Here is a 24061-nt window from a genome sequence, read left to right on the forward strand (position 1 = left end):
AACTGCCAGTGAGCATCTTATCATGGGATTTTGGATTTGAGTAAGTAGGGGAAAGGATTTCCCAGCAAGCAGAACAGCTCTGGGAGAGGAGAGAAGAAAGCTATTTTCCATCTGGACCCAACATTTATGGGGGGGAGCTCTAATCCAATCTACTACTCTGGCTAGATGTATGGCTTTCATGTATGTTTCAGGATCTGGGAGATTGATCCCACCTAGCTCCTTTGGTTTGGTGAGAGTGTCCAGTGCAATTCTCGGTCTGCGCCCCCTCCAAATAAAATGACGTACTGCTTTATTAAATCTATTAAAGAAGGATTTTGGTATTTTAATAGGCAGAACTTGCATGACATATGTCAATTTGGGTAGAATCAATGCCGATACCATATTCTTTCTGCCAAACCAAGACAGGAAAGGAAGGTCCAACGAGTCCATCTGGTCAATAACCGACTTTAAAAGAGGGATAAAGTTTAGTTTGTATAAGTCTTTAGTATTAGGGGATATGTTCACTCCCAGGTACGTCAACATTTGTGTGGACCAGTTAAAGGGAGATTGGAGTTTAAGAATTCTAATTGTTGAGGGAGGGAACCCACTATGAATGAGCTGAGATTTAGAAGGGTTTACCTTGAAATTAGAGAGTGACCCAAATAAATCCAACAACGATAAGATAGCAGGAAGAGATTTTTTCGGATTGGTTGTGCAAATCAAAAGGTCGTCAGCAAACGCAGCCAATTTGATTTCTTGACTTCCCACTTTAAGTCCTACAATATCTTTTTGCTGTCTCAGGGATTGTAAAAGCGTCTCCATAACCAATACGAAAATGAGCGGGGACAGGGGACAGCCCTGTCTTGTGCCGTTCCTTATACTGAAGCAGGAGGACAGGGTATCATTAACTAATACCGATGCCGAGGAGGAGTGATACATAGCCCTGATTGCATTTGAGAATTGAGCAGGGATATTAAATTTAGCTAGTGTAAGACTAATATATAGCCAGTCAATTCTGTCAAACGCCTTCTCGGCATCGGTACCTAAGAGAACTATGGGTATTTTTTTAAAAGAGGAGAAGTACAATGCATTTAGAACTTTCATAACATTGTCCTTACCCTCTCTTCCCTTAACAAATCCGACCTGGTCAGGGTGGATCAGAGAGGGGAGAAGTTTTTGCAGTCTAGTAGCCAACATTTTAGCCAGTAGTTTAAGGTCAGTGTTAAGCAAAGATATAGGACGGTAATTTGAGCAAATGGAATGATCCTTACCTGGTTTGGGAATTATTGTTATCGTAGCTCTAGACATATCGGATGACACAGGGGAATTATGCAGAGCATTATTGCATATTGGAAGTAGGTGGGGAAATAGGACTTCGGAATAAGCTTTATAATAGGACAGAGGTAAACCGTCTGGACCGGGGCATTTTCCGGCTGGGGATGAATTAAGTGCTTCTTGGATGTCCGCTATAGTAAACGGAGCAGCCAGCTGGTCATGCTGGTCACCTGTAAGAATAGGGAGATGAAGCGAGCTAAGAAAGGAAGAAATATTTTGTTCCTTATCTAGTCCGGGATCAGGAAGATGGGAGGGGGGAAGATTATACAGGGACTCATAATACAACCTAAATTGTTCTGCTATTTCTTCTGTTTTGAGCACAACTGAACCAGTTGGAGAGGTAATTTTGTGTATAAAGCCATTCAGTTTTCTACGTTTAATCCGTTGCATCTGAAACTTTGTTGCTTTATCGCCATGAGCAAAAAATTTTTGCTGGGAGCTTAAAAAATATTTCGCAGAGCGCTCATTTAGTAAGTTTTTAAGTTCAGTTTTGAGTAAAATAAGTTCAGATAAGTGAAGTTGCAACAAAGAAATTTTATGAGTCTTCTCTAAGTTATTAATTCTGGAAAGAAGGGAGTCTACTTTTTTGTCAGCCTCTTTCCTCAGATAAGAGCATAGGCTTATCAATTGTCCCCTTATATAGGCTTTATGGGCATCCCATAAGGTATTCAGGGAAGTGTCAGAAGTATGATTAATTTGGAAGTATTCTTTTAGGAGAGATAGTATTTTATTCTTGTGTTTGGCATTTTCCAAGATGGACTCGTTGAACCTCCAACCAGATTTCTTACCCATACCTTGTGAAGGGCGGATGGAGCAGAAGACTGGTGAATGGTCTGATAGCGTCATGGACCCTATTTTCGCCGAAGAGCAAAGTTGCAAATGTTCTTTGGAGATTAATACATAATCAATTCTGCTATATGAGTTGTTGGCTGCAGAAAAAAAAGAGTAGTCAATATTATTAGGGTTAAGACATCTCCACACATCAACCAAACCAAGTTTGAACATTCTAGCCAGAGTAGCTTTGATTGCCTTAGAGGGGAGAGCTGATTTTTTTGAAGACGTATCCAAAAGGGGATTAAGAGGCATATTCAAATCTCCTGCTAATATTAATATACCTTCCCTATGTTCCTCAACTAAAGACAGAAGGTTGGCAATCCATCTAGTTTGGTCAGCATTAGGGGCATAGGCATTAACAAAAGTGTACAGGGTTTGACCGATTTTTCCTTTCAATATAATATAACGACCCTCTGGGTCTTGAATATGACTCAGATAGGTGAATGGGGTGTTACGCCTGAAACCAATGCTGACCCCTCTAGATGCCGCCCCATCTGCGCCACAATGATACCAAGTAGGGTATTTAGTGAATGTTAGGTTCGGAAAGTTATCTTGCTTAAAATGAGTTTCTTGTAGGAAAATCACTGCACTTTTTTCCTTCCAGAGGAGAGAAAAGATTTGACTGCGTTTAGAGGGGGGTCTTAACCCTTTCACATTATAAGAGACAATTACTAGTTCAGACATTTCTTGACCACAATAACATACGGAGCATAGCTACTCTTAATGAGCACAATAGAGTCTATAGGCCCTAAGTTATACCATATTAACATATAAACAGTAACTGAGGACCACACTAAGTGGTATAACAACAACATGTGAAGTCGCTCGTACAGCAACTATCAAGTGGGGTAGGGGGAGAGTGAAACAAGTTCACAAGTAACCTGCATCAGGGAGGGAACCGGCCTAAAATATAAAGCATAAAATCATAAGAGACAAAAATATAGATCAAATCTGTAAAAGGAAGGAGACATTAAAGCTGAATTAAAATAACAGTAAATGAGGACAGCATAGCGGACTACAAATAGAGAGGGACTGACAGGACAATAGGAGAATAAAAAAGAAATAAAGAGAAAAATCACAGACAAATGACACCAAGAGTTCAGGAGCTATCCTGTGAGAAGTGGGTCTTTTTTGGCGTTGAGACATCTCTGGACTTCTTGGACCTCATTTTCTTCGGTGTTGCAGCAGTCTCCCAAAGCTGGGGGACTGGTAGAGTTGGTAGGGCTGAAACATCTTGAACTTTGTCCCAATCTGGAATATTCAAAGGAGGAGAGTCCAAAGCTAAATAAGCTTCCGATAAGTCAGAGTGGGATGATATCATGATCCTCTTTCCATCCGCTAGGAAGGACAGCCCAAACGGAAAGGACCATCTGTAGAGGATCTTCTTTTCCTTAAGCAATGATGTAAGGGGCCTCAAAAATCGCCTTTTTTGCAGGGTAGATGGTGATAAGTCCTGGTATATCTGTATCTGTGACTCCTCCAGTAGAATCGATGGTGCAATTCTGGCAGCTTTCAATATTGCTTCCTTATCTTGGTAGTTTAGGAAACGACATATCACGTCCCTGGGGGGATCAGAGTCCTTAGGACGAGGGCGTAAAGCTCTGTGTGCCCTTTCAATTATCAGCATGGCTGGATCAAATTCTCCCAGCAAGGAAGTGACAATTTTTGTAATGGCGTTCGGAATGTCTGAGGAGGAGATCGTCTCAGGGATCCCTCTAAATCGGAGGTTATTACGCCTTCCTCTATTCTCCTGGTCTTCCAGGGAGGAATATAACTGATTAAAATGAAACTGACAGGCAGATAACGATTTAGTGACTGCAGCGTTGTGATCAAGCGTCGCTGCGTGCGCAGTTTCTAGCGCATCCACTCTGTGGCCTATCTGTTGAATGTCCTGAGCCACCTCCTGTAGTTTCGAAATCACCGGGTGCATTGCTTCCTCTAAAGCTTGCTTAATGAAGCGACGTGAAACCGGGAGGTTGCGGGACTCACCCTCTTCCTCCGCGTCCTCCTCACCTTCAGAGAGGCTTGAAGTGCGGCCTCGTGGGGCGCCGCCGGGAGCCGCGGCCATCTTGGGTTCTTTGGCCGGGCCGGCTGCTTGCTGCTTTTTTAGATACTTCGTCATGTCCGAGACCGCAGACGAAGATTTAGCTTGTGCAGCCTGGTCACACTGCTTCTGGTTACCATATTTGACCATTTTGAGCTCTTTGTGTTAAGGATAGCCGTTCCCTCAGCAGGTTGAAAGCAGGAGCTCTAACCGGATGCTTCCATTCAGTTCAGGCGCTAGCTCCGCCCCCCCAAACTAGAGGGAATTTTTAACAGTTCCAAATACCATTCAATATTGGCACAAAACCTTCCGGCTTCTGCTAGAAAGCTGAACATGAAGAGGAACTTCATCTTTCAGCATGACAACGACCCAAAGCATACATCCAAATCAACCAAGGAATGGCTTCACCAGAAGTAGATTAAAGTTTTGGAATGGTCCAGCCAGAGCCCAGACCTGAATCGGATTGAAAATCTGTGGTGTGATCTGAAGAGGGTTGTGCCCAGGAGATACCCTCGCAATCTGAAAGGTTTGGATGGTTTTTGCCAAGAAGAGCGGGCAAATCTTATCAAATCAAAATGTGCCATGCTGATAGACTCCTACCCAAAAAGACTGAGTGCTGTAATAACATCAAAAGGTGCTTCAACAAAGTATTAGTTTAAGGGTGTGCACACTTATGCAGCCATATTATTTTATTTTTATATTTTTTCTTCCCTCTACCTAAAAGATTTCAGTTTGTTTTTCAATTGAGTTGTACAGTTTATAGGTCACATTAAAGGTGGAAAATTTTTTGAAATTATTTATCTTTGTCTCATTTTTTTACATCACAGAAACCTGACATTTTAACAGAGGTGTGTAGACTTTTTATATCCACTGTACATATATATATGCCCGGGACAGCGACCCGAAAAAAATCTATTAAATGCCTACTGTATGCAGGGGCTCGGGAGGGTTTTATGGCAGGGAACTTCAGAGAAGCACATCCTCATCCTCCACTAGCTGCTGATTTCTTTCAGACTCTGAGGGCACCACTGACAGGAGCAGACTGTGCATGCTCTGCCCTTACAGCCGAGGGAGAAGAGCGCAGGCGCGGACAGGCTGCGCACATCTGGCATGGACGAGCTTGTGGCTCAGGGGGCGCGGCTTCAGATAATAGAATAAACAGGCAGATGGGCCTAATGACATATATTAGGAAATTAACTTTGTCCCTGCCTCCCACACAGTAGTAGCAAATACATGGAGAGTGGCCAACCCCTTTAATGAAGGTACAGTGCCACTTTTATATTTATTACAGTTTATTAGATCTGGAATATTACTGCTTTGTCCTGATTATCTTTTTTAACCCTTTTTTAATTTTTCACTGTAACATGTTGTCTACTACAGGTGAGAAATATCTGATTGTGGGGCCCCACCATTAGGCTCGCCACTGACCCTAGACTGAAGGTCCTGCACCTATCATTTCAGTGAATATGGGTTTGAATGATTTGGTGGTCAATGGCGCCCTGTTGCTCCAGGCAGTATCTATGAAGCTGATGGAAACACCTAGGTAAAGAGATTGCTTTCTCATAGCTTTGCCTCTGGTGCCATGTTCTCTGAACGTTGCCATGTATTTGAGCACAGTACACATAGTCCTCTACACCTACCTGTTATGTGGAGATAAAGCACAGACGTTTCAGAGCCTAGACTGTTGTCTACTTGCACCAGGACCCTAAAGATGCCCACGTTCTGATAGACATGCTTGATGCCATCCTCTGTGGCACTGAGATTAGCATAAGAAGCTGCTATACCGTCACCAAAGTCAACCTGAATGTTAGTTCTTTGAATATCACCCTGAAAAAAAAAAAAGGAATAATTGAGATAAGTAATACTACACACAATATAGACGCCCGATGTGCCTCCTCCTAGCACACCTGGACTAAAGAATGGTGGGAAGGGAGCTATTAGTGGGGTGAGGAGACTGAAGAGGGTCCTTGAAAGAAATGGTGGATGCAGAAGCTCTGGCCCTAACAGGGTCTTAGCGACCGGGGAGGGGGGTTATGTAAGGTCTCTGCCACATGGGCAGCAGTTTTTGTGCAGACAATTTTTAGCATATATGCCAGGTAGTGGCGGTATAGCTAATGGGCCAGTGGGCCTTCCGGTGCCATCTGGCAATGCTGGTTCCAGAGAGCTAGGGCACGATTTTCTTTGCTGCCTGCCAGATCTTTGCCACGTATGTAAAACTAGCCTAAGTAGACAGCAGAATTATTAGCAACTTGTGATGGATCCAGAAGACCATGGTCGGATCTTACATTGCAGACTAGGAGCAATGGGAGGGGGTGGAAAACAAGAGATGGGAAGGGACAGAGGAGATACAAGAATGGAGAAACAATAACGAGGGAAAATTGGGTCTATTGGAGTGAATGAGGGAAAAGATTGCCATGGATTGGATCAGTTCTGTCCAAGAGACTGTAACGTAGGTCTAAGACTGATAGCCATGACTTGGTTGACGGTTTGTGGAGTAATAAAGACAGTACGTGCCTACAGAGTTATAGAGACCATCTTCTCACTGGTGGCAACCACCTGTAAAGTTTTGAAAGTTTTGAAAAATTCGATTTGGCGGATTCACCGAACTTCAACAAGAAATTCTATTAGTTATGAATTACTTCATCACAAATCGCTTTCCATTGTATGGAGCAGGCGCAATGACAGGGATCGGCGATTGTGCCACCCCCCATAACTTAACCCCTCAGATGCCGAGTTCAACACTGATCGCGGCATCTGTGACTCTCACTCAGCCTTTTAGGGGTTAAAAATAAATAAAAAATTACTCACCTCATTCACTTGCTCGCAGAGAGGCCATCCTCTCCCGTCTTAATTAAAGAATGCCTGCCAAATGATCTGCGGTGAGCGTGATGACATCACCAGGTGATCATGCTGGGCGCACACAGTGATATCATCACTGATCACTAACGAGCAAGTGGATGTGGCGAGTATTATTGTAGAAGACTGCAAGTGGAAGCAGTACCTAGAAGACTGCAAGTGGAAGCTGTACCTAGAATATTGCAGGTGGAAGCAGTACCTAGAAGACTGCAGGTGGAAGCAGTACCTAGAAGACTGCAAGTGAAAGCAGTACCTAGAAAACTACAAGTGGAAGCAGTTCCTAGAAGACTACAAGTGGAAGCAATTACTAGAAGACTACAAGTGGAAGCAGTAGTTAGACTGCAAGTGGAAACAGTACTTAGAAGACTACAAGAGGAATCAGTACCCAGAAGACTACAAGAGGAAGCAGTACCTAGAAGACTACAAGTGGAAGCATTACCTAGAAGACTGCAAGTGGAAACAGTACTTAGAAGACTACAAGAGGAATCAGTACCTAAAAGACTACAAGAGGAAGCAGTACCTAGAAGACTACAAGTGGAAGCAGTACCTAGAAGACTACAAGAGGAAGCAGTACTTAGAAGACTACAAGTGGAAGCGGTACCTAAAAGACTACAAGTGAAAGCAATACCTAGAAGACTATAAGTGGATGCAATACCTGGGAGACTTTTCTTAGGAGACTTCAAGCAGAGGAGTTATCTACAGTTGAATGTCTCTAGTTGATGAGTTACCATACCTAGGAAACTACAAGAGGAGGAGTTACCTACAGTAGGAGGACATAAGTAGAGGAGATATCTACAATAGGAGGATCATCTCAGTGGAGAAGTTCCCTAGGAGACTACAAGTAGAGGTGTTAACTACAAGTGGAGAAGTTAACTACAGTAATGGCAAACACGTGGAGGAGGTGCCTAGGAGACTACAATTAGAGAAATCACCTCAAAAAGTACATGTATTGGAGTCACCTGGTAAACGACAAGCAGAGAGCTTAGCATGCATGCTTAACATATAGGATTTCAACATGTCAACCCTATGTTCCCACTGGAGATAAACCACTAAGAAAGGTGTCTGGAAAAGACAAAGGGGTGGATAATTTAAGAGGCGGGGTGGGTGGTGGTGGTAATAATTTAAAGGAGACAGATATCTATGAAGAAGTCTAATGAAGACTGAAAGAGAAAAAGAAGCCTGGAGGGGACAGAAAAGTCTGGAGGGTCACAGATATCTTGAGAAGACAAAGATGTCAAGACTCAAGAGGAAACAGGGGAGTGTGGAGGAGACAAAGGAAGAGTCTGGAGAAGACAGAGGATTCTGGAGACATAAGAATCTGGGAAGATAAGAGGGTTCTGGAGAAGTGTGAACGGGAGAGAGAAGTCTATAGAAGACAAATATGTCTGGAGTGGGCAGAGGGGTTTGAAAAGGACAGAGTAGTCTGGAAGGCACAGAGTAGTCTGGAGGGGACACAGGGGTATGGGGAGGACAGAGGGAGCTCTGAAAGGAACAGGAAAGTCTGGAAGGGGAAAGAGCCTAAAGGGGACAGGTGTTGGAGGGCACAGAGCAGTCTGGAGGGGACAGAAGACTCATTAGGAGAGAAAGGAGTCTATAGGAGACAGAGGAGCAAGGAGAGGACAGAGGTGTCTAGAGATGTCGCGAACATAAAATTTTGCGTTCGTTAACGGCGAACGCGAATTTCCGCAAATGTTCACGAACGGGTGAACCGCCATAGACTTCAATAGGCAGGCGAATTTTAAAACCCACAGGGACTCTTTCTGGCCACAATAGTGATGGAAAGGTTGTTTCAAGGGGACTAACACCTGGACTGTGGCATGCCGGAGGGGGACCCATGGCAAAACTCCCATGGAAAATTACGTAGTTGACGCAGAGTCGGGTTTTAATCCATAAATGGCACAAATCACCTAACATTCCTAAATTGTTTGGAATAATGTGCTTTAAAACATCAGGTATGATGTTGTATCGATCAGGTAGTGTAAGGGTTACGCCCGCTTCACAGTGACAGACCAAGCTAACTGTTTAACGCACCGCAAACAACTGCAAACAGTCCATTTGCCCTACCGCAAACTCCGCATTTGCACAAGGTTGGATACCAAGCTAGCCATGTCCCGTTCCTTGTCCTCACTGATGTCATTGAAGGTCTCTTCCTCCACCCAGCCACGTACAACACCAAGGGTCCCCGAAAGGTGACAACAAGCCCCCTGGGACGCCTGCTGTGGTTGGTCTTCCACCTCCTCAAAGCCTCCTTCCTCCTCTGACTCCTCTTCTTCAGACTCCTCTCTCTGCGTTATTATAAGGTGTGTTAAGTAGTACTATTCCTATCAGTTTAATCCCTGTTACGTCCCCTATCAGGGGACGTGCATATGGAATCGATTTTAGGAACCGGGAGATGGAAAAAGATGCTTGGTCGGTCCTCCTACTTCCAATTTGGGGCACTGCGCGTGCAATATACTGTGCCACCAGATAGGAGCGGTGTGTTAAGTAGTACTATTCCTATCAGTTTAATCCCTGTTACGTCCCCTATCACTATGCACTTGCAGCTGGGCCTTAAACACACAAACACGTGTGCAACTGACTGCTATTTATTCAGTCAAAATTGTTGTTTTTCTTTAAATCTAATCGAATGTGACACCAGATATTATATTTTGTTTTTAAATGCAAGCTACTGTGACACCAGATATGAGTGGTGGCACTGGGCAAGTGGGCACAGTATACGCTGTGAGCCTGACACACACGCTGGCAGGCAACTGCAATTAGATTACACAAAAAAAAAAAAGCAGACCAAAGGGCTTTTTGGGGTGCTGTCCTTACAGCAGAGATCAGATGAGTCCTTCAGGACTATAGTGGACACAGAACACTGGCCTAGCTATCGATTTCCTTATTAGATCAGCAGCAGCTGCACTGTCCCTCCTCTCACTAAGAATGCAGCTTCCGAATGAATCTAAAATGGCTGCTGTCCATGAGGTGGGAGGGTCTGGGAGGGAGGGTCTGCTGCTGATTGGCTGGAATGTGTCTGCTGACTGTGAGGTACAGGGTCAAAGTTTACACAATGATGACGAATAGGGGGCGGACCGAACATCGCATATGTTCGCCCGCCGCGGCAAACGCAAACAAGCTATGTTCGCCGGGAACTATTCGCCGGCGAATAGTTCGGGACATCTCAGAGGACAGAGGTGTCTGGAGGGAAAAATCTAGTCTAGAGGAGAAAATGGAGTCTGGAGGGGAGAGAGGAGTCTGAAGAAGACAGAGGTGTCTGGAGGAGAAAATGAAGTCTGGAGGGGACAGCGGAGTCTAGAGAAGACAGGTAGTGTTTGGCACCAGCTTACACCCCTCTTCCCATACAGTATATGCTGAATCGAGACTTGTTGGACCGACAGTTATTACATGTTTGGGGCCAGCTTTAGGACACACTGCACATACATAATAGACTTCAAGCAGCGAGTTACATTGGAGAGCACAATCCAGGAGGAAAAGGTTGGTTTTCAGAGAGAGGTCAAGGAGGGGATATCTGTGGGCCCTTCATTTAAGGTATATTCTTTAAATCCAGGATGGATAACAATACATTTCTATTCTATTCTAGTCATCATTTTGTCCATCCCCCAACATCAGAGATAACTTTTTTTTTTTTTGGGGGGGGGGGGGGGGGCTTCCACCAATACCTTGTCACTCCTTGCTCCGGCTCTTTCCTTTTTAATGCTGCAGCAATGCAGATACGTTTTATATGTTTGCAGCAGAAATAATAAAGGATTCCTGAGCATGAATGTCAATATGAAATAATAAGTCCCCGCTTTTATTATTGGCGATGCACACGGATTGCCAAGAACAAAACTGGCGAGTCCTCCCTTGGTGCCGCGAATATTAATTGGAGCGCAAATATAAGAAAAGAAATCTTTATTGATCATAAAAATTATAGATTTCTTCTCCTGGAACGCCATTGTCAATCAGAGCACCTGAAATATTCCCGAAAAAGAGAAAGTGTATTTTTGAAACTGAATATTTTCTTCTTAAAAGACACGAAACCTAGATTCCTGATTGGTCAGAACCGGAGGGAAAAAACGTAAAATATTCAGACGATCAATATTTACTGGACGCAGTCATCCCTCTACTTGTACTGACTGCAGCAGCAAGAGCACGCCCACACTACAATACACCCATGAAGGGACCCTAAAATGTCATTGTGTCACCATCCTGTGCCCCAAATGTCAGCGTCATTATCCTGTACCCCAAGTGTCAGCGTCATTATCCTGTATCCCGAGTGTCAGCGTCATTATCCTGTACCCCGAGTGTCAGTGTCATTATCCTGTACCCCGAGTGTCAGCGTCATTGTCCTGTACCCCAAGTGTCAGCATCATTATCCTGTACCCCAAGTGTCAGTGTCATTATCCTGTACCCCAAGTGTCAGGGGCATTATCCTGTACCCCAAGTGTCAGCATCATTATCCTGTACCCCAAGTGTCAGTGTCATTATCCCGTACCCCAAGTGTCAGTGTCATTATCCTGTACCCCGAGTGTCAGTGTCATTATCCTGTACCCCGAGTGTCAGTGTCATTATCCTGTACCCCAAGTGTCAGTGTCATTATCCTGTACCCCAAGTGTCACCGTCATTATCCTGTACCCCAAGTGTCAGTGTCATTATCCTGTGCCCCAAGTGTCAGTGTCATTATCCTGTACCCCAAGTGTCAGCGTCATTATCCTGTACCCCAAGTGTCAGTGTCATTATCCCGTACCCCAAGTGTCAGTGTCATTATCCTGTGCCCCAAGTGTCAGTGTCATTATCCTGTGCCCCAAGTGTCAGTGTCATTATCCTGTGCCCCAAGTGTCACCGTCATTATCCTGTACCCCAAGTGTCAGTGTCATTATCCCGTACCCCAAGTGTCAGTGTCATTATCCTGTACCCCGAGTGTCAGTGTCATTATCCTGTACCCCGAGTGTCAGTGTCATTATCCTGTACCCCGAGTGTCAGTGTCATTATCCTGTACCCCAAGTGTCAGTGTCATTATCCTGTACCCCAAGTGTCACCGTCATTATCCTGTACCCCAAGTGTCAGTGTCATTATCCTGTGCCCCAAGTGTCAGTGTCATTATCCTGTACCCCAAGTGTCAGCGTCATTATCCTGTACCCCAAGTGTCAGCGTCATTATCCTGTACCCCGGGTGTCAGCGTCATTATCCTGTACCCCGAGTGTCAGCGTCATTATCCTGTACCCCGAGTGTCAGTGTCATTATCCTGTACCCCAAGTGTGACCGTCATTATCCCGTACCCCAAGTGTCAGTGTCATTATCCTGTGCCCCAAGTGTCAGTGTCATTATCCTGTGCCCCAAGTGTCAGTGTCATTATCCTGTGCCCCAAGTGTCACCGTCATTATCCTGTACCCCAAGTGTCAGGACTTTTTTCTCCACTAAATAAAAGTTTTCTGAACGGATACCTAAAAGATCGCATTACAGTCAATGGAATCTGTTAGGCTCCATTCCCGTCAGTTATTTCCTGAATCCGGCCCTTCCGATTTCAGCTCTTCTGCCTCCATAACAGAAATAAAAACGCTGATGTGAAAGAACTCTTAAAATCAATGGGTCTGACATGCAGTACCCCCTCTGGCCATGAGCAGGTGTGGCGCTATTTCCTGACAAACCTCTTCATATTTCTGATCTGTTCTACCTTTTTTGCAGTTTTCCGCCGGTTTTAGCTCTGGATTCTGCAGACTCAGCTCCAATGACACTAATATTAATCTCTTTTAGTTTCCCATTAATCTTCATTCCCTCCGCTACATGTCTGGTTATCTCAGGCCGCTATTTCTCAGTGCAGCAATTGGTCATTGATTAGCGAGTCTGACTGCATAAGTAACAGCTGTGGACGATGAGGCCCCCTCCCCCGCTCAGCACATCACGTACGGTGACTGGCCCTTATTTTAATTGTGCAGTTCTGGATCCATCCATTTTAATATTTCCAATGATCATGGAAATAAATCTGCTGCCAATGAACTCCTACTGGACGGTTAATAATCGCCACGACGGTTATTAATCTGTAATCAGTATAGAGCTATTAAATATGTAAAGCATTTTGGAAACTCGCTGTGCCCTAACTCTCTGTCTCTTCTTCCAGTTAAAGGGCTGCTGCACTTCATTAAAAAGTATACAATAAAAACCCACCATAGGTTGTGTCTGTAATGTAAGTGAATGGGGATGCAATACCAGACACAACCACAGGGCAAGAGTGGCACTGTAACGTGAGCAAAATCTATTTACTAATGGCACACATCCCCGCCAAAGAGGAAAAGCACCACATCCGTCCTCAGGTTGTGTATGGTAATGCAGTTTGGTCTTATTCATTATAATAGAGCTGAGATGCAATACCAGACACAGCCTGTGGACTGTTGGTGGCGCTGTTTTTGTTTTTACAATCCTGCAAAGTCTTGGAAACAGGACCATTTAGGTGTTTTTGGACTTTTTTCAAATCTCATCTTTGCTGCCATCTTAATACAAGGGCTCGTGAATCCTGACTATAATTTAGTGGTTGCACTGGGAAAGTCGCAATGACTTCGGACTATACTGGAATTGGTGGAGGCTACTGTGACAATATGTACTCAGGGCCGTCATCATAACCTCGTACCTCCTCTAATTGCAGCACAAATGTGACATTGTGTCCTTGTTCTGCAGTCAACTTTCCGTCCAGTGTTGTGACTCGGAGACCATGTGGAGCTTTCCCCGGACACTGCTGAGGTTTGGCGGTGTACTGCTCTCTAACACCATCTGTGCAGTTGTTGGACACGACCTTCCTGTAACTGAAATAACAGAGTACAATACATGAGAATACATACAATACAAAGCTATCGAGAAAAAATGTCCCAAACATGGTCCAAGCTCCCACCTCTAGATAAGATTCTCCCTTGGAACTAAAATAAAATGACTACAGACTCAGACTACCCAGGGTTGTAGTCTGTTACTATGGAGACACAATTATGTATCAAGATCTATTGCAAATTTGCTACATTTACTGTTTGAGATGTCCTGGGACAATACTGTAGGTGGACATAGCTTTGAACAGCACTGAATTATGGAACCCCCAGTTTGATGCAGCCCAATCAAGTTTCAAAGATGAAGGTCACTTTTTTTGACCCACAAAATAACCCCATTAATGGTTTGTTTAGTGAGTTTAATTGCACATTCATCTTTTCTTGTTTTAAAGAGGCACAGTATTCTAGGCTTTTACTTTTGAAGTGGGCCATCAATATCTGATCAGCAGGGGTCGGACACCCTCAACCCTCACAAATCAGCTTTTCTGTAGTAGTACTAGTGCCAGAAGTCAGGTCCTAAAATACACAGATCTGTCCCATTGTGTAGTGAAAGGAGCTGGTTGCTGCAGAGCTGCTCCCAGTGAAGTGGTAATAGCTGATCCGCGGGGTGCAGAGTGTTGGATCCCTACCAGTCAGATAATGATGATGAAGATAGGTCATCGATAGCAAAACCCTGTAATACCCCTTTAAGGTTGTAAGATGTTCTTGTTAAGCCAGAGTCCATCTATAACCCTGAAGACTCTCAGAGCCTCTATTCTTGCAGTGATGAGCCCTCAAAAGGGGGAAGTAGTCAGGCCACCACCATTAACGGTCATATGAAGATTGTGACATTGCATGTAACTTTTCCCAAAGTAAGTCCTGTGCCTTGCCTGTATCTTTCCTGTGATGTGGCTAGTTTTAAGGCTGTGACTACATGGTGATCTTGGCCAAGACACCCATCTAGTGGCCAAAGATCATGGTGTAACAGTGCAGACTTTTAAGTGAATGGGGCTGCAACGCGACTCACAAGTTGCCGTGACCGTCAACCCAGAATCGCAGAAAAATGTTGGATTTTTTGCAATTCTGAGTCACAAGTGGCAGCTTGTAAGTTGCATTGCAACCCCATCAGTTCAATGGCTGCCCCTCTACATCATGATCTTTGGTTTCCAGACATATGTCATGGTTAAAGAGGATCTTTCACTTCTGACTTGCCTATTTTAATAGCTACACACATCCCCCATGTAATAACAATTCTGGAGCATCTATTCTTATGGCTCTGTGTTGCTCCATTCTTGAATTATTTCTACTAGAAGTTATGAATGAATTGCTAGCAGTCTGCAGTAAGGGTATAGAAGGGTGGTAACAAGTTGGGGGTGTGTCCTTGCACAGTCTGACAATGGCAGCACTGATTGGACAGAGTGAGTCTGTGCAGGGACACACCCCCAACTGGTGACCTCCCCTCTGTACCCTTACTGCAGACTGCTAGCAATTCATTCATAACTTCTAGTAGAAATAATAAAGGAATGGCACAACATACAGACATAAGAATAGATGCTCCAGAATCGTTATTACATGGGGAATGCATGGAGCTATTAACCCCTTAAGGACCGAGGACGTACCGGTACGCCCTATTTCCCGAGTCCTTAAGGACCGAGGACGTACCGGTACGTCCTGACTTAAAATCTGCATTCCGGCGCCGCAGGGGTTAATCGGAACGGGACGCCGGCTGAAATCATTCAGCCGGCATCCCGTAACAACGCAGGGGGGGGGTCATTGGACCCCCCCGTATCGGCGATCGCAGAAAACCGCAGGTCAATTCAGACCTGCGGTTTTCTGCGTTTCCGGTCCATTCGGGTGTCCTGTGACCCGATGAACCGGAAAAAGACTGCGATCGGTGGCGTAATTTTACACCACCAATCGCAGTCCGAGGATTTGCAGAGGCGGAGCTGGCCCTGGTGCTGAACGCCGCTGTCCAGGGTGCTGATTGGTGCAGGGGAGAGAGGCGCGAGATTCAAACTTCCTGCGCTCCTCTCTCCCCTCCTCTTCCTGTCCAGCACCCTGACCGTGCAGCATCGTCCAGCACCAGCTCCTGTGTCCCCCTAAATCGGCATCCATCACCCTCCTGCACCCATCGCCACCCAGGTAGGTTAGGGTCAGTGAGGGAGAGGCACCGTTAGGCAGGGAAAGAAGGGAAAAGTTAGAAAAAAAAAAAAAAAGCACATTTATTCCAAACTTTTTTTTTTTACAACTTTCAGACCCCAGACCCCACGCCACTTGCCCCCCCAGCATCCCCCCCACCACCACCATCCGCATCCTCCTCATCATCATCGGATGACGATGAGCCACCAAGGCAGCGGAGACGCCGCCAGGCGGAGCCAGGGGCCACACATGCTAGGGATCCTGTGGCCCACCCTAGTACGAGCCGCCCTGGGGTTCGTACTGGTTTCCCGGCCCACCAAATAAGTTCACCGGAGCCCCCTGCCGATGAACTTAGCTGGTGTCCCCCAGTGGACTTTGAGCCTGAGATTCCGGATTTCGCTGGCAATCCTGGAATCCAGATTCCCACAGTGGGGTTTACTGAAATAGATTTTTTTAGTTTTTTTTTCAGTAACCCACTGGTGAATTTGATGGTGGAGCAGACGAATCTGTACGCCCAACAGTTCGTCGCTCAAAACCCAGGCTCAGTTTTGGCTAGACCCGGTGGCTGGACGCCGGTCAGTGCAGCCGAGATGAGGACATTTTGGGGCCTCGTGCTGCATATGGGTCTAGTCCAAAAACCCAGTGTCAGGCAATACTGGAGTGGGGACGTCCTATACCAGACCCCACTGTACAGTATGGTCATGACACGTCACCGGTTTGAGGCCATCCGGAAATGTCTGCATTATTCCGATAATGCAGCATGTCCCCCCCGAGGTGATCCTGCCTATGACCGGCTGTACAAGATACGGCCGGTCATCGATCACTTTGGGGCCACATTTCAGCAGGCCTACGTACCTGGAAGGGAGGTCGCGGTTGATGAGTCTCTCGTTGCGTTCAAGGGGAGACTCAGTTTCCGCCAATACATTCCCACAAAGCGGGCGAGGTATGGCGTGAAGCTATACAAAATTTGTGAGAGTACCTCAGGGTACACTTACAAATTTCGTGTGTACGAGGGGCGAGATTCCCGGATTCAACCACCAGAATGTCCCCCCACTCTGGGTGTTACCGGGAAACTCGTGTGGGACCTTATGTACCCACTGCTGGATAAGGGTTACCACTTGTACGTGGACAACTTTTATACCAGCATTCCCTTGTTCAGGTCCCTTGCCGCCAGATCCACGTTCGCTTGTGGGACCGTGCGGAAAAATCAACGCGGCCTCCCTGCCTACCCCCTCCAGGTACCTATCCCCAGGGGTGAGACCCGTGCACTTACCAGTGGAAACCTGTTGCTGGTCAGGTATAAGGACAAGAGGGATGTCCTTATGCTGTCCACAATCCACGGTAACAGCACCACCCCAGTCCCTGTGCGAGGTACCGCGGCAACGGTCCTCAAGCCCGATTGTATCGTCGACTACAATCGGTATATGGGAGGAGTTGATCTCTCTGATCAAGTCCTCACGCCATATAACGCCATGCGCAAAACCCGGGCATGGTACAAAAAAGTTGCGGTCTACATGGTGCAGGTTGCCATGTACAACTCTTTTGTACTATCCCGAAGCGCTGGCAGCACAGGGACATTCCTCCAATTCTATGAGGCAGTCCTCAAAGACCTGATCTTTTCGGACCGGGAAAGAGCAGGCCGGAGTACCTCGGGAACTGGAGGCGCCCGGATCGTCCCTGGCCAACACTTTCCAGGTGTGGTCCCCCATACTGGAAAGAAGGGACGAACCCAAAAAAAGTGCAGAGTGTGTCACAAGAGGGGGATACGGAAGGACACCACAACTCAATGTGACACGTGCCCCGATCATCCGGGCCTCTGCATTATCGATTGCTTCAGGGAGTATCACACTTCCATGGAGTACTAAATTTTTATAATCCCCAACAGTTCACTAGAGAACATAAAACACTATGGCTCTCAGACTTTGGAGACACGAAAACAATTTTTCTTTCCCCAAAAAATATTAGTTTTAGTGCAGGCATCCTCAAACTGCGGCCCTCCAGATGTTGTAAAACTATAACTCCCAGCATGCCCAGACAACCTACAGCCATCATCAGGGCATGGTGGGAATTGTAGTTTTACAACATCTGGAGGGCCGCAGTTTTAGGATGCCTGCTTAGTGTCTCCAAAGTCTGAGAGCCATACATATTGGGCATCGTCGCGTGCGTAAAAGTCGTCGCTATAAAAATAACTTTTTACCAAACGCCTCGGATGAACGGTGTTAAAAATATAAAATAAAAACGGTGCCAAAACACCTATTTTTGGGCAAAATTTAAATTTAAATCCATTTTGCCGGTAATAAAGCAAGGGTTAACAGCCAAACAAAACTAAACATTTATTGCCCCAATTCTGTAGTTTGCAGAAACACCCCATATGTGGTCGTAAATGGCTATATAGCCGCACGGCAGGGCATAGAACGAAGGGAACTCCATACGGTTTCTGGAAGGCAGATTTTGATGGACAGTTTTTTTTTTTTACACCATGTCCCATTAGAAGCCCCCCCTGATGTAGCCTAGACTAGAAACTCCAAAAAAGTGACCCCATCTAAGAAACTACACCCCTCAAGGTATTCAAAAATTACTTTACAAACTATGTTAACCCTTTAGGTGTTCCACAAAACTAAATAGCGAATGTAGAAACAATTTTAGTATTAAATTTTTTTGTTACATTGCCTCAAAAAAGAGTAATATAGAGCAACCAAAAATCTAATTTACCCCAAAAATTGTCCCAAAACAACAACCACCTTATCCCGTAGTTTCCTAGATGGGGTCACTTTTATGGAGTTTCTACTCTAGGGGTGCATCAGGGGGCTTGAAAGGGTACATGGTGTAAATAAACCAGTCCAGCAAAATCTGCCTTCCAAAAACCGTATGGCGTTCCCCTTCTTCTATGTCCTGCCGTTTAGCCAAACAGTAGTTTACGACCACATATGGGGTGTTTTTGCAAACTACAGAATCAGGGCAACCCATTTTGAGTGTTGTTTGGCAGTTAACCCTTGTTTTACTCCTGGAAAAAATTGATTATATTGGAAAATTTTCCAAAAAATAGAAATTTCAAAATTGTTTCTCCATCTGCCATTAACTCTTGTGGAACACCTAAAGGGTTAACAAAGTTTGTAAACCCAGTTTTGAATACCTTGAGGGGTGTACTTTCTTAGATGGAGTCACTTTTTTGAAATTTCTATTCTAGGGGTGCAACAGGGGGCTTCAAATGGGACATGGTATAAACAAAACCAGTCCTGCAAAATCTGCCTTCCAAAACCCATATGGTGTTCCCCTCCTTCTATGTGCTACCGTTCGGCCAAACAGTAGTTTACGACCACATATGGGGTGTTTTTGCAAACTACAGAATCAGGGCAACCCATTTTGAGTGTTGTTTGGCAGTTAACCCTTGTTTTACTCCTGGAAAAAATTGATTATATTGGAAAATTTTCCAAAAAATAGAAATTTCAAAATTGTTTCTCCATCTGCCATTAACTCTTGTGGAACACCTAAAGGGTTAACAAAGTTTGTAAACCCAGTTTTGAATACCTTGAGGGGTGTACTTTCTTAGATGGAGTCACTTTTTTGAAATTTCTATTCTAGGGGTGCAACAGGGGGCTTCAAATGGGACATGGTATAAACAAAACCAGTCCTGCAAAATCTGCCTTCCAAAACCCATATGGTGTTCCCCTCCTTCTATGTGCTACCGTTCGGCCAAACAGTAGTTTACGACCACATATGGGGTGTTTCTGCAAACTACAGATTCAGGGCAACCCATTTTGAGTGTTGTTTGGCAGTTAACCCTTGTTTTACTCCTGGAAAAAATTGATTATATTGGAAAATTTTCCAAAAAATAGAAATTTCAAAATTGTTTCTCCATCTGCCATTAACTCTTGTGGAACACCTAAAGGGTTAACAAAGTTTGTAAACCCAGTTTTGAATACCTTGAGGGGTGTACTTTCTTAGATGGAGTCACTTTTTTGAAATTTCTATTCTAGGGGTGCAACAGGGGGCTTCAAATGGGACATGGTATAAACAAAACCAGTCCTGCAAAATCTGCCTTCCAAAACCCATATGGTGTTCCCCTCCTTCTATGTGCTCCCGTTCGGCCAAACAGTAGTTTACGACCACATATGGGGTGTTTCTGCAAACTACAGAATCAGGGCAACCCATTTTGAGTGTTGTTTGGCAGTTAACCCTTGTTTTACTCCTGGAAAAAATTGATTATATTGGAAAATTTTCCAAAAAATAGAAATTTCAAAATTGTTTCTCCATCTGCCATCAACTCTTGTGGAAGACCTAAAGGGTTAATAAAGTTTGAAAAAACAGTTTTGAATACCTTGAGGGGTGTAGTTTCTAGAATGGGGTCATTTTTGGGAGGTTTCTATTATCTAAGCCTCACAATATGACTGCAAACCTGAACTGGTCCATAAAAAGTGGGATTTTGAAGATTTCTCAAAAATTTCAAATTTTGCTTCTAAACTTCTAAGCATTGTAACATCCCCAAAAAATAAAATATCATTCCCAAAACAATTCAAACATGAAGTAGACATATGGGGAATGTAAAGTCATCACAATTTTTGGGGGTATTACTATGTATTACAGAAGTAGAGAAACTGAAACTTTGAAATTTGCTAATTTTTCAAAATTTTTGGTAAAAAATGTATTTTTTTATGCAAAAAAATTAACTTTTTTGACCCAATTTTAGCAGTGTCATGAAGTACAATATGTGACGAAAAAACAATCTCAGAACGGCCTGGGTAAGTCGAAGCGTTTTAAAGTTATGAGCACTTAAAGTGACACTGGTCAGATTTGCAAAAAATGGCCTGGTCCTTAAGGTGAAAATGAGCCTGGTCCTTAAGGGGTTAAACAGGCATGTCAGGAGCGGGGAGAGGTCCTCTTATTAACAAGCCTCACAAAGTGTTTTGGTTGCACAACTTTTCTGAGGCTTGCTGTTGGTTGACAAGTCGCCTAGGGTTGCCACCCGTACGGGAATGTCCTGTGCCTGGGTACAAGCCTTTCTCAGACCTGGGAACAGCGATCAGCTGGGAGTGATGCGATGCTAGCCCAGGGCGGAGCTGACTTCAGACACGCCCACCCTCCCTTCCTTCTGTTCGGGTTTGGCTTTAAGAAAAGGGGGCAACCCTAAAGTCGCCTCAACATCAGGGGACATGCAAACGAACTAGAAAAAGTACAGTAGATTTTGGCTTAAATACAGTGGCAAATGTATGGCAAAATTAGTCGTATTTCATAACAAATTCACTTTGGATTTCACCCTGTTACCAAAAAGGCTGTAATCGGTGAGGAACATCTGCAGAAAAATAGCCAAACTGCACGGCATGTCAATTTCCACATGGACTTCTTCTGGATGAGATTTAACCCCTTCACCCCCAGCGCCGTAATAGTACAGAGCTGGCCGGGTCTTTTAAGATGGCGCCCGCTCCTGAGCGGAGCGGGTGCCATAGTCGCAGGTGGCCGCCTGCTTGTTATAGCAAACACCCGCGGCTCATGTCCGCAACCAGCACTAATACCGATCGCGGACATTTGACCCCTCAGATGCTGTAGTCAATCCTGAGCACGGCATCTGAGCGCGCTGAAAGCCGAAAGCGCGCACTTTGGGTTATGCTCCGGTTCCCCCGTGTGGCGATTGGAGGAGCCGGAGCGTGTGTGCAGCATATAGGAAACCAGTAAAATCATCATAGATTCCAATGCTAGTGCATTGGAGTCTATGATAACAGCAATCAGATGATTGCATGTTATAGTTAAAAAAAATACACATCTTGGGTGTTGGGATGTGCGAAAACGCCCATAGTATAAAATATATATTCCCCATACGGCAAACAGCAAAACGGAAAAAAGCGTCCAAATGGCTGATTCGCCGTTTGTGGCCGGTTTATTTTCTACAATTTTTTTTATAAAAAGTGATCAAAAAGTCATACACACCGCAGAGTCAATGAAAAGTTTAGATCGCCCCGCAAAAAATGAGCCCCATAGAGCTCCGTACACATAATAAAAAAAAAGTTATAGGGGTCAAAATATGGCGACAAAAAATTTAAACATTTACATTTTTTCAATTACTATGAAAATGCAAAAAAAAATAGCCAGATTCATACTGACCTGTAGAATAAAAGTAACCGGTCAGTTTTATCGCACATTAAATGTCGTAAATAAAAAATAAAAAAAGTAAAACTGTCGTGGAATTGCTTTTTTTTTTGGGCAATTTCACCCCATTTTGAATTTTTTCCCGCTTCCCACTACATCATATGCAATATTAAATGGTGGCGTTGGAAAGTACAACTTGTCCCGCAAAAAACAAGCCCTCATATAGATATGTGAACAGACAAATAAAAAAAGTTATGGCTCCGGGAAGTCAGGGAGCGGAAAACAAAAACGCAAAAAGAAAAAAAAGAAAAAAAACTCCGGGGGTGAAAGGGTTAATACAATTTCTGTAATACGCTGCATTTTTAAGTTCAGTGTAAAAAACAAGCAAACAAACATAAACACAATGATCTGCACACAGCGAGTTTTACCTACCCGGTGCTGTTCAGGTAGCTTTGCCCAAGACTGCAGTCTTTGGACAAGGACGATGGGTTGTACCAGAATGCAGGCAGGCATTGACCATTGCTGTGCCGTTCATAGCCGTAATCACTAAAAGCAGATAATTGACAAGAACATTATGCATGTGCAGTATACAAAAAATCACTTCATCTCCTAATATAAATCGAGCCTAAACATATTTTGGCCACCTTCTTTTCAATTTACATTGTGTGCTGCTTATTTATATAGAAACGCTGATAATTTCCAGCATTTTCACTAATATTTATATTATCCCAGAGCTCCCCTTTGGATGACTTGTACCAGTTAAAAAAGATTTCTTGGGTTTTACAGTGCCTTAAAAAAAGTACTCAAACTTTTTGAATGTTTACACATTTTTTCACGTTACACCCACAAACTTATATGTATTTTTTAAAGATTTTATGTGATAGACCAGGGGTAGGCAACCTCCGGCCCTCCAGCTGTTGTGAAACTACAACTCCCAGCATGCATACTTACTCTGCTCTTATTCAAACTCTCAAAGAAATGAATGGAGCATGCTGGGAATTGTAGTTTTACAACAGCTGAAGTGCCAAAGGTTGCTCTGACCCCACAAAGTAGAGAGTATGTGTGAAGGGGAAAGTAAATGATACATGGTTTTCAAAAATTTTAATAAATAAAAATCTGAAAAGTGTGGTGTTCATTTGTATTCATCCCCCTGCACCTAAAAAAAATTCAGTGTGACCACTTGCCTTCAGTCACCTCATTAGTAAATCAAGTTTACCTGTGTGTAATGTATTCTCAGTATAACTCCAGCTGTTCTGTGAAGGCCTCAGAGGTTAAAGGACATTAGTGATCAAACAGCATCATGAAAACCAAGGAACACACCAGACAGGTCAGGTGTAAAAATGTGGAGAAGTGCAAATCAGGGTTAGGTTATAAAAAATATCCCAAGCCCTGAATATCTCACTGAGCAATATTCAATCCATCATCCAAAAGTGGAAGGAGTATGGAACAACTGCAAACCTACCAAGATATGGCCGTCCACCTAAACTGACAGCCCAGGCAAGGAGAGCACTAATTACAGAAGCAGCCAAGAGGCCCATGGTGAATCTGGAGATGCTGCAGAGATTCACAGCTCAGGTGGTTGAATCTGTTCACAGGACAACTATTAGTCATGTACTCCACAAATCTGGCCTTTATGGAAGAGTGACAAGAAGAAAGCCATAAGATGTCCCATTTGCAGTTGGTCACAAACCATATAGGGGACAAAGCAAATGTGGAAAAAGATGCTCCGGTCAGATGAGACTAAAGGTGAACTTTTTGGCCTAAATGTAAAACACTATGTGTGGTGGAATACTGACACTGCACATTACCCTGAACACATCATCCCCACTGTCAAGCATGGCGGTGGCCTCATCATGCTGGGGAAGGCTTTTCTTCAGCTGGGTCAGGGAAGCCGGTCATGGTGATGGGAAGATGGATGGAGCAGGGTTGTCGTTAGGTCAAAACATTCGGGACTTGAGCAATTTTTTTATTTTATTTGGCTATTCCAGGGCACTTTAATATTGATTGGACCTGGGCAACCCGC

The 24061-nt window shown here is 44.3% G+C and overlaps 1 protein-coding gene across 1 annotated transcript in view; it reads right to left on the reverse strand.

The window, feature by feature from the left end:
• Positions 1-24061, reverse strand: part of LOC122942245 (VPS10 domain-containing receptor SorCS1-like) — a 578027-nt gene that overhangs the window by 15055 nt on the left and 538911 nt on the right. Inside the window, exons 17-19 of the mRNA XM_044299747.1 lie at positions 22471-22584; positions 13656-13827; positions 5833-6019 (exon numbers count right to left, since the gene is read on the reverse strand). Of these exons, the coding sequence (XP_044155682.1) occupies positions 5833-6019; positions 13656-13827; positions 22471-22584 (473 nt within the window). The remainder of the gene's footprint in view (positions 1-5832; positions 6020-13655; positions 13828-22470; positions 22585-24061) is intronic.

Source organism: Bufo gargarizans, chromosome 6 (genome assembly GCF_014858855.1).
Source record: "Bufo gargarizans isolate SCDJY-AF-19 chromosome 6, ASM1485885v1, whole genome shotgun sequence".
NCBI lineage: Eukaryota > Metazoa > Chordata > Amphibia > Anura > Bufonidae > Bufo > Bufo gargarizans.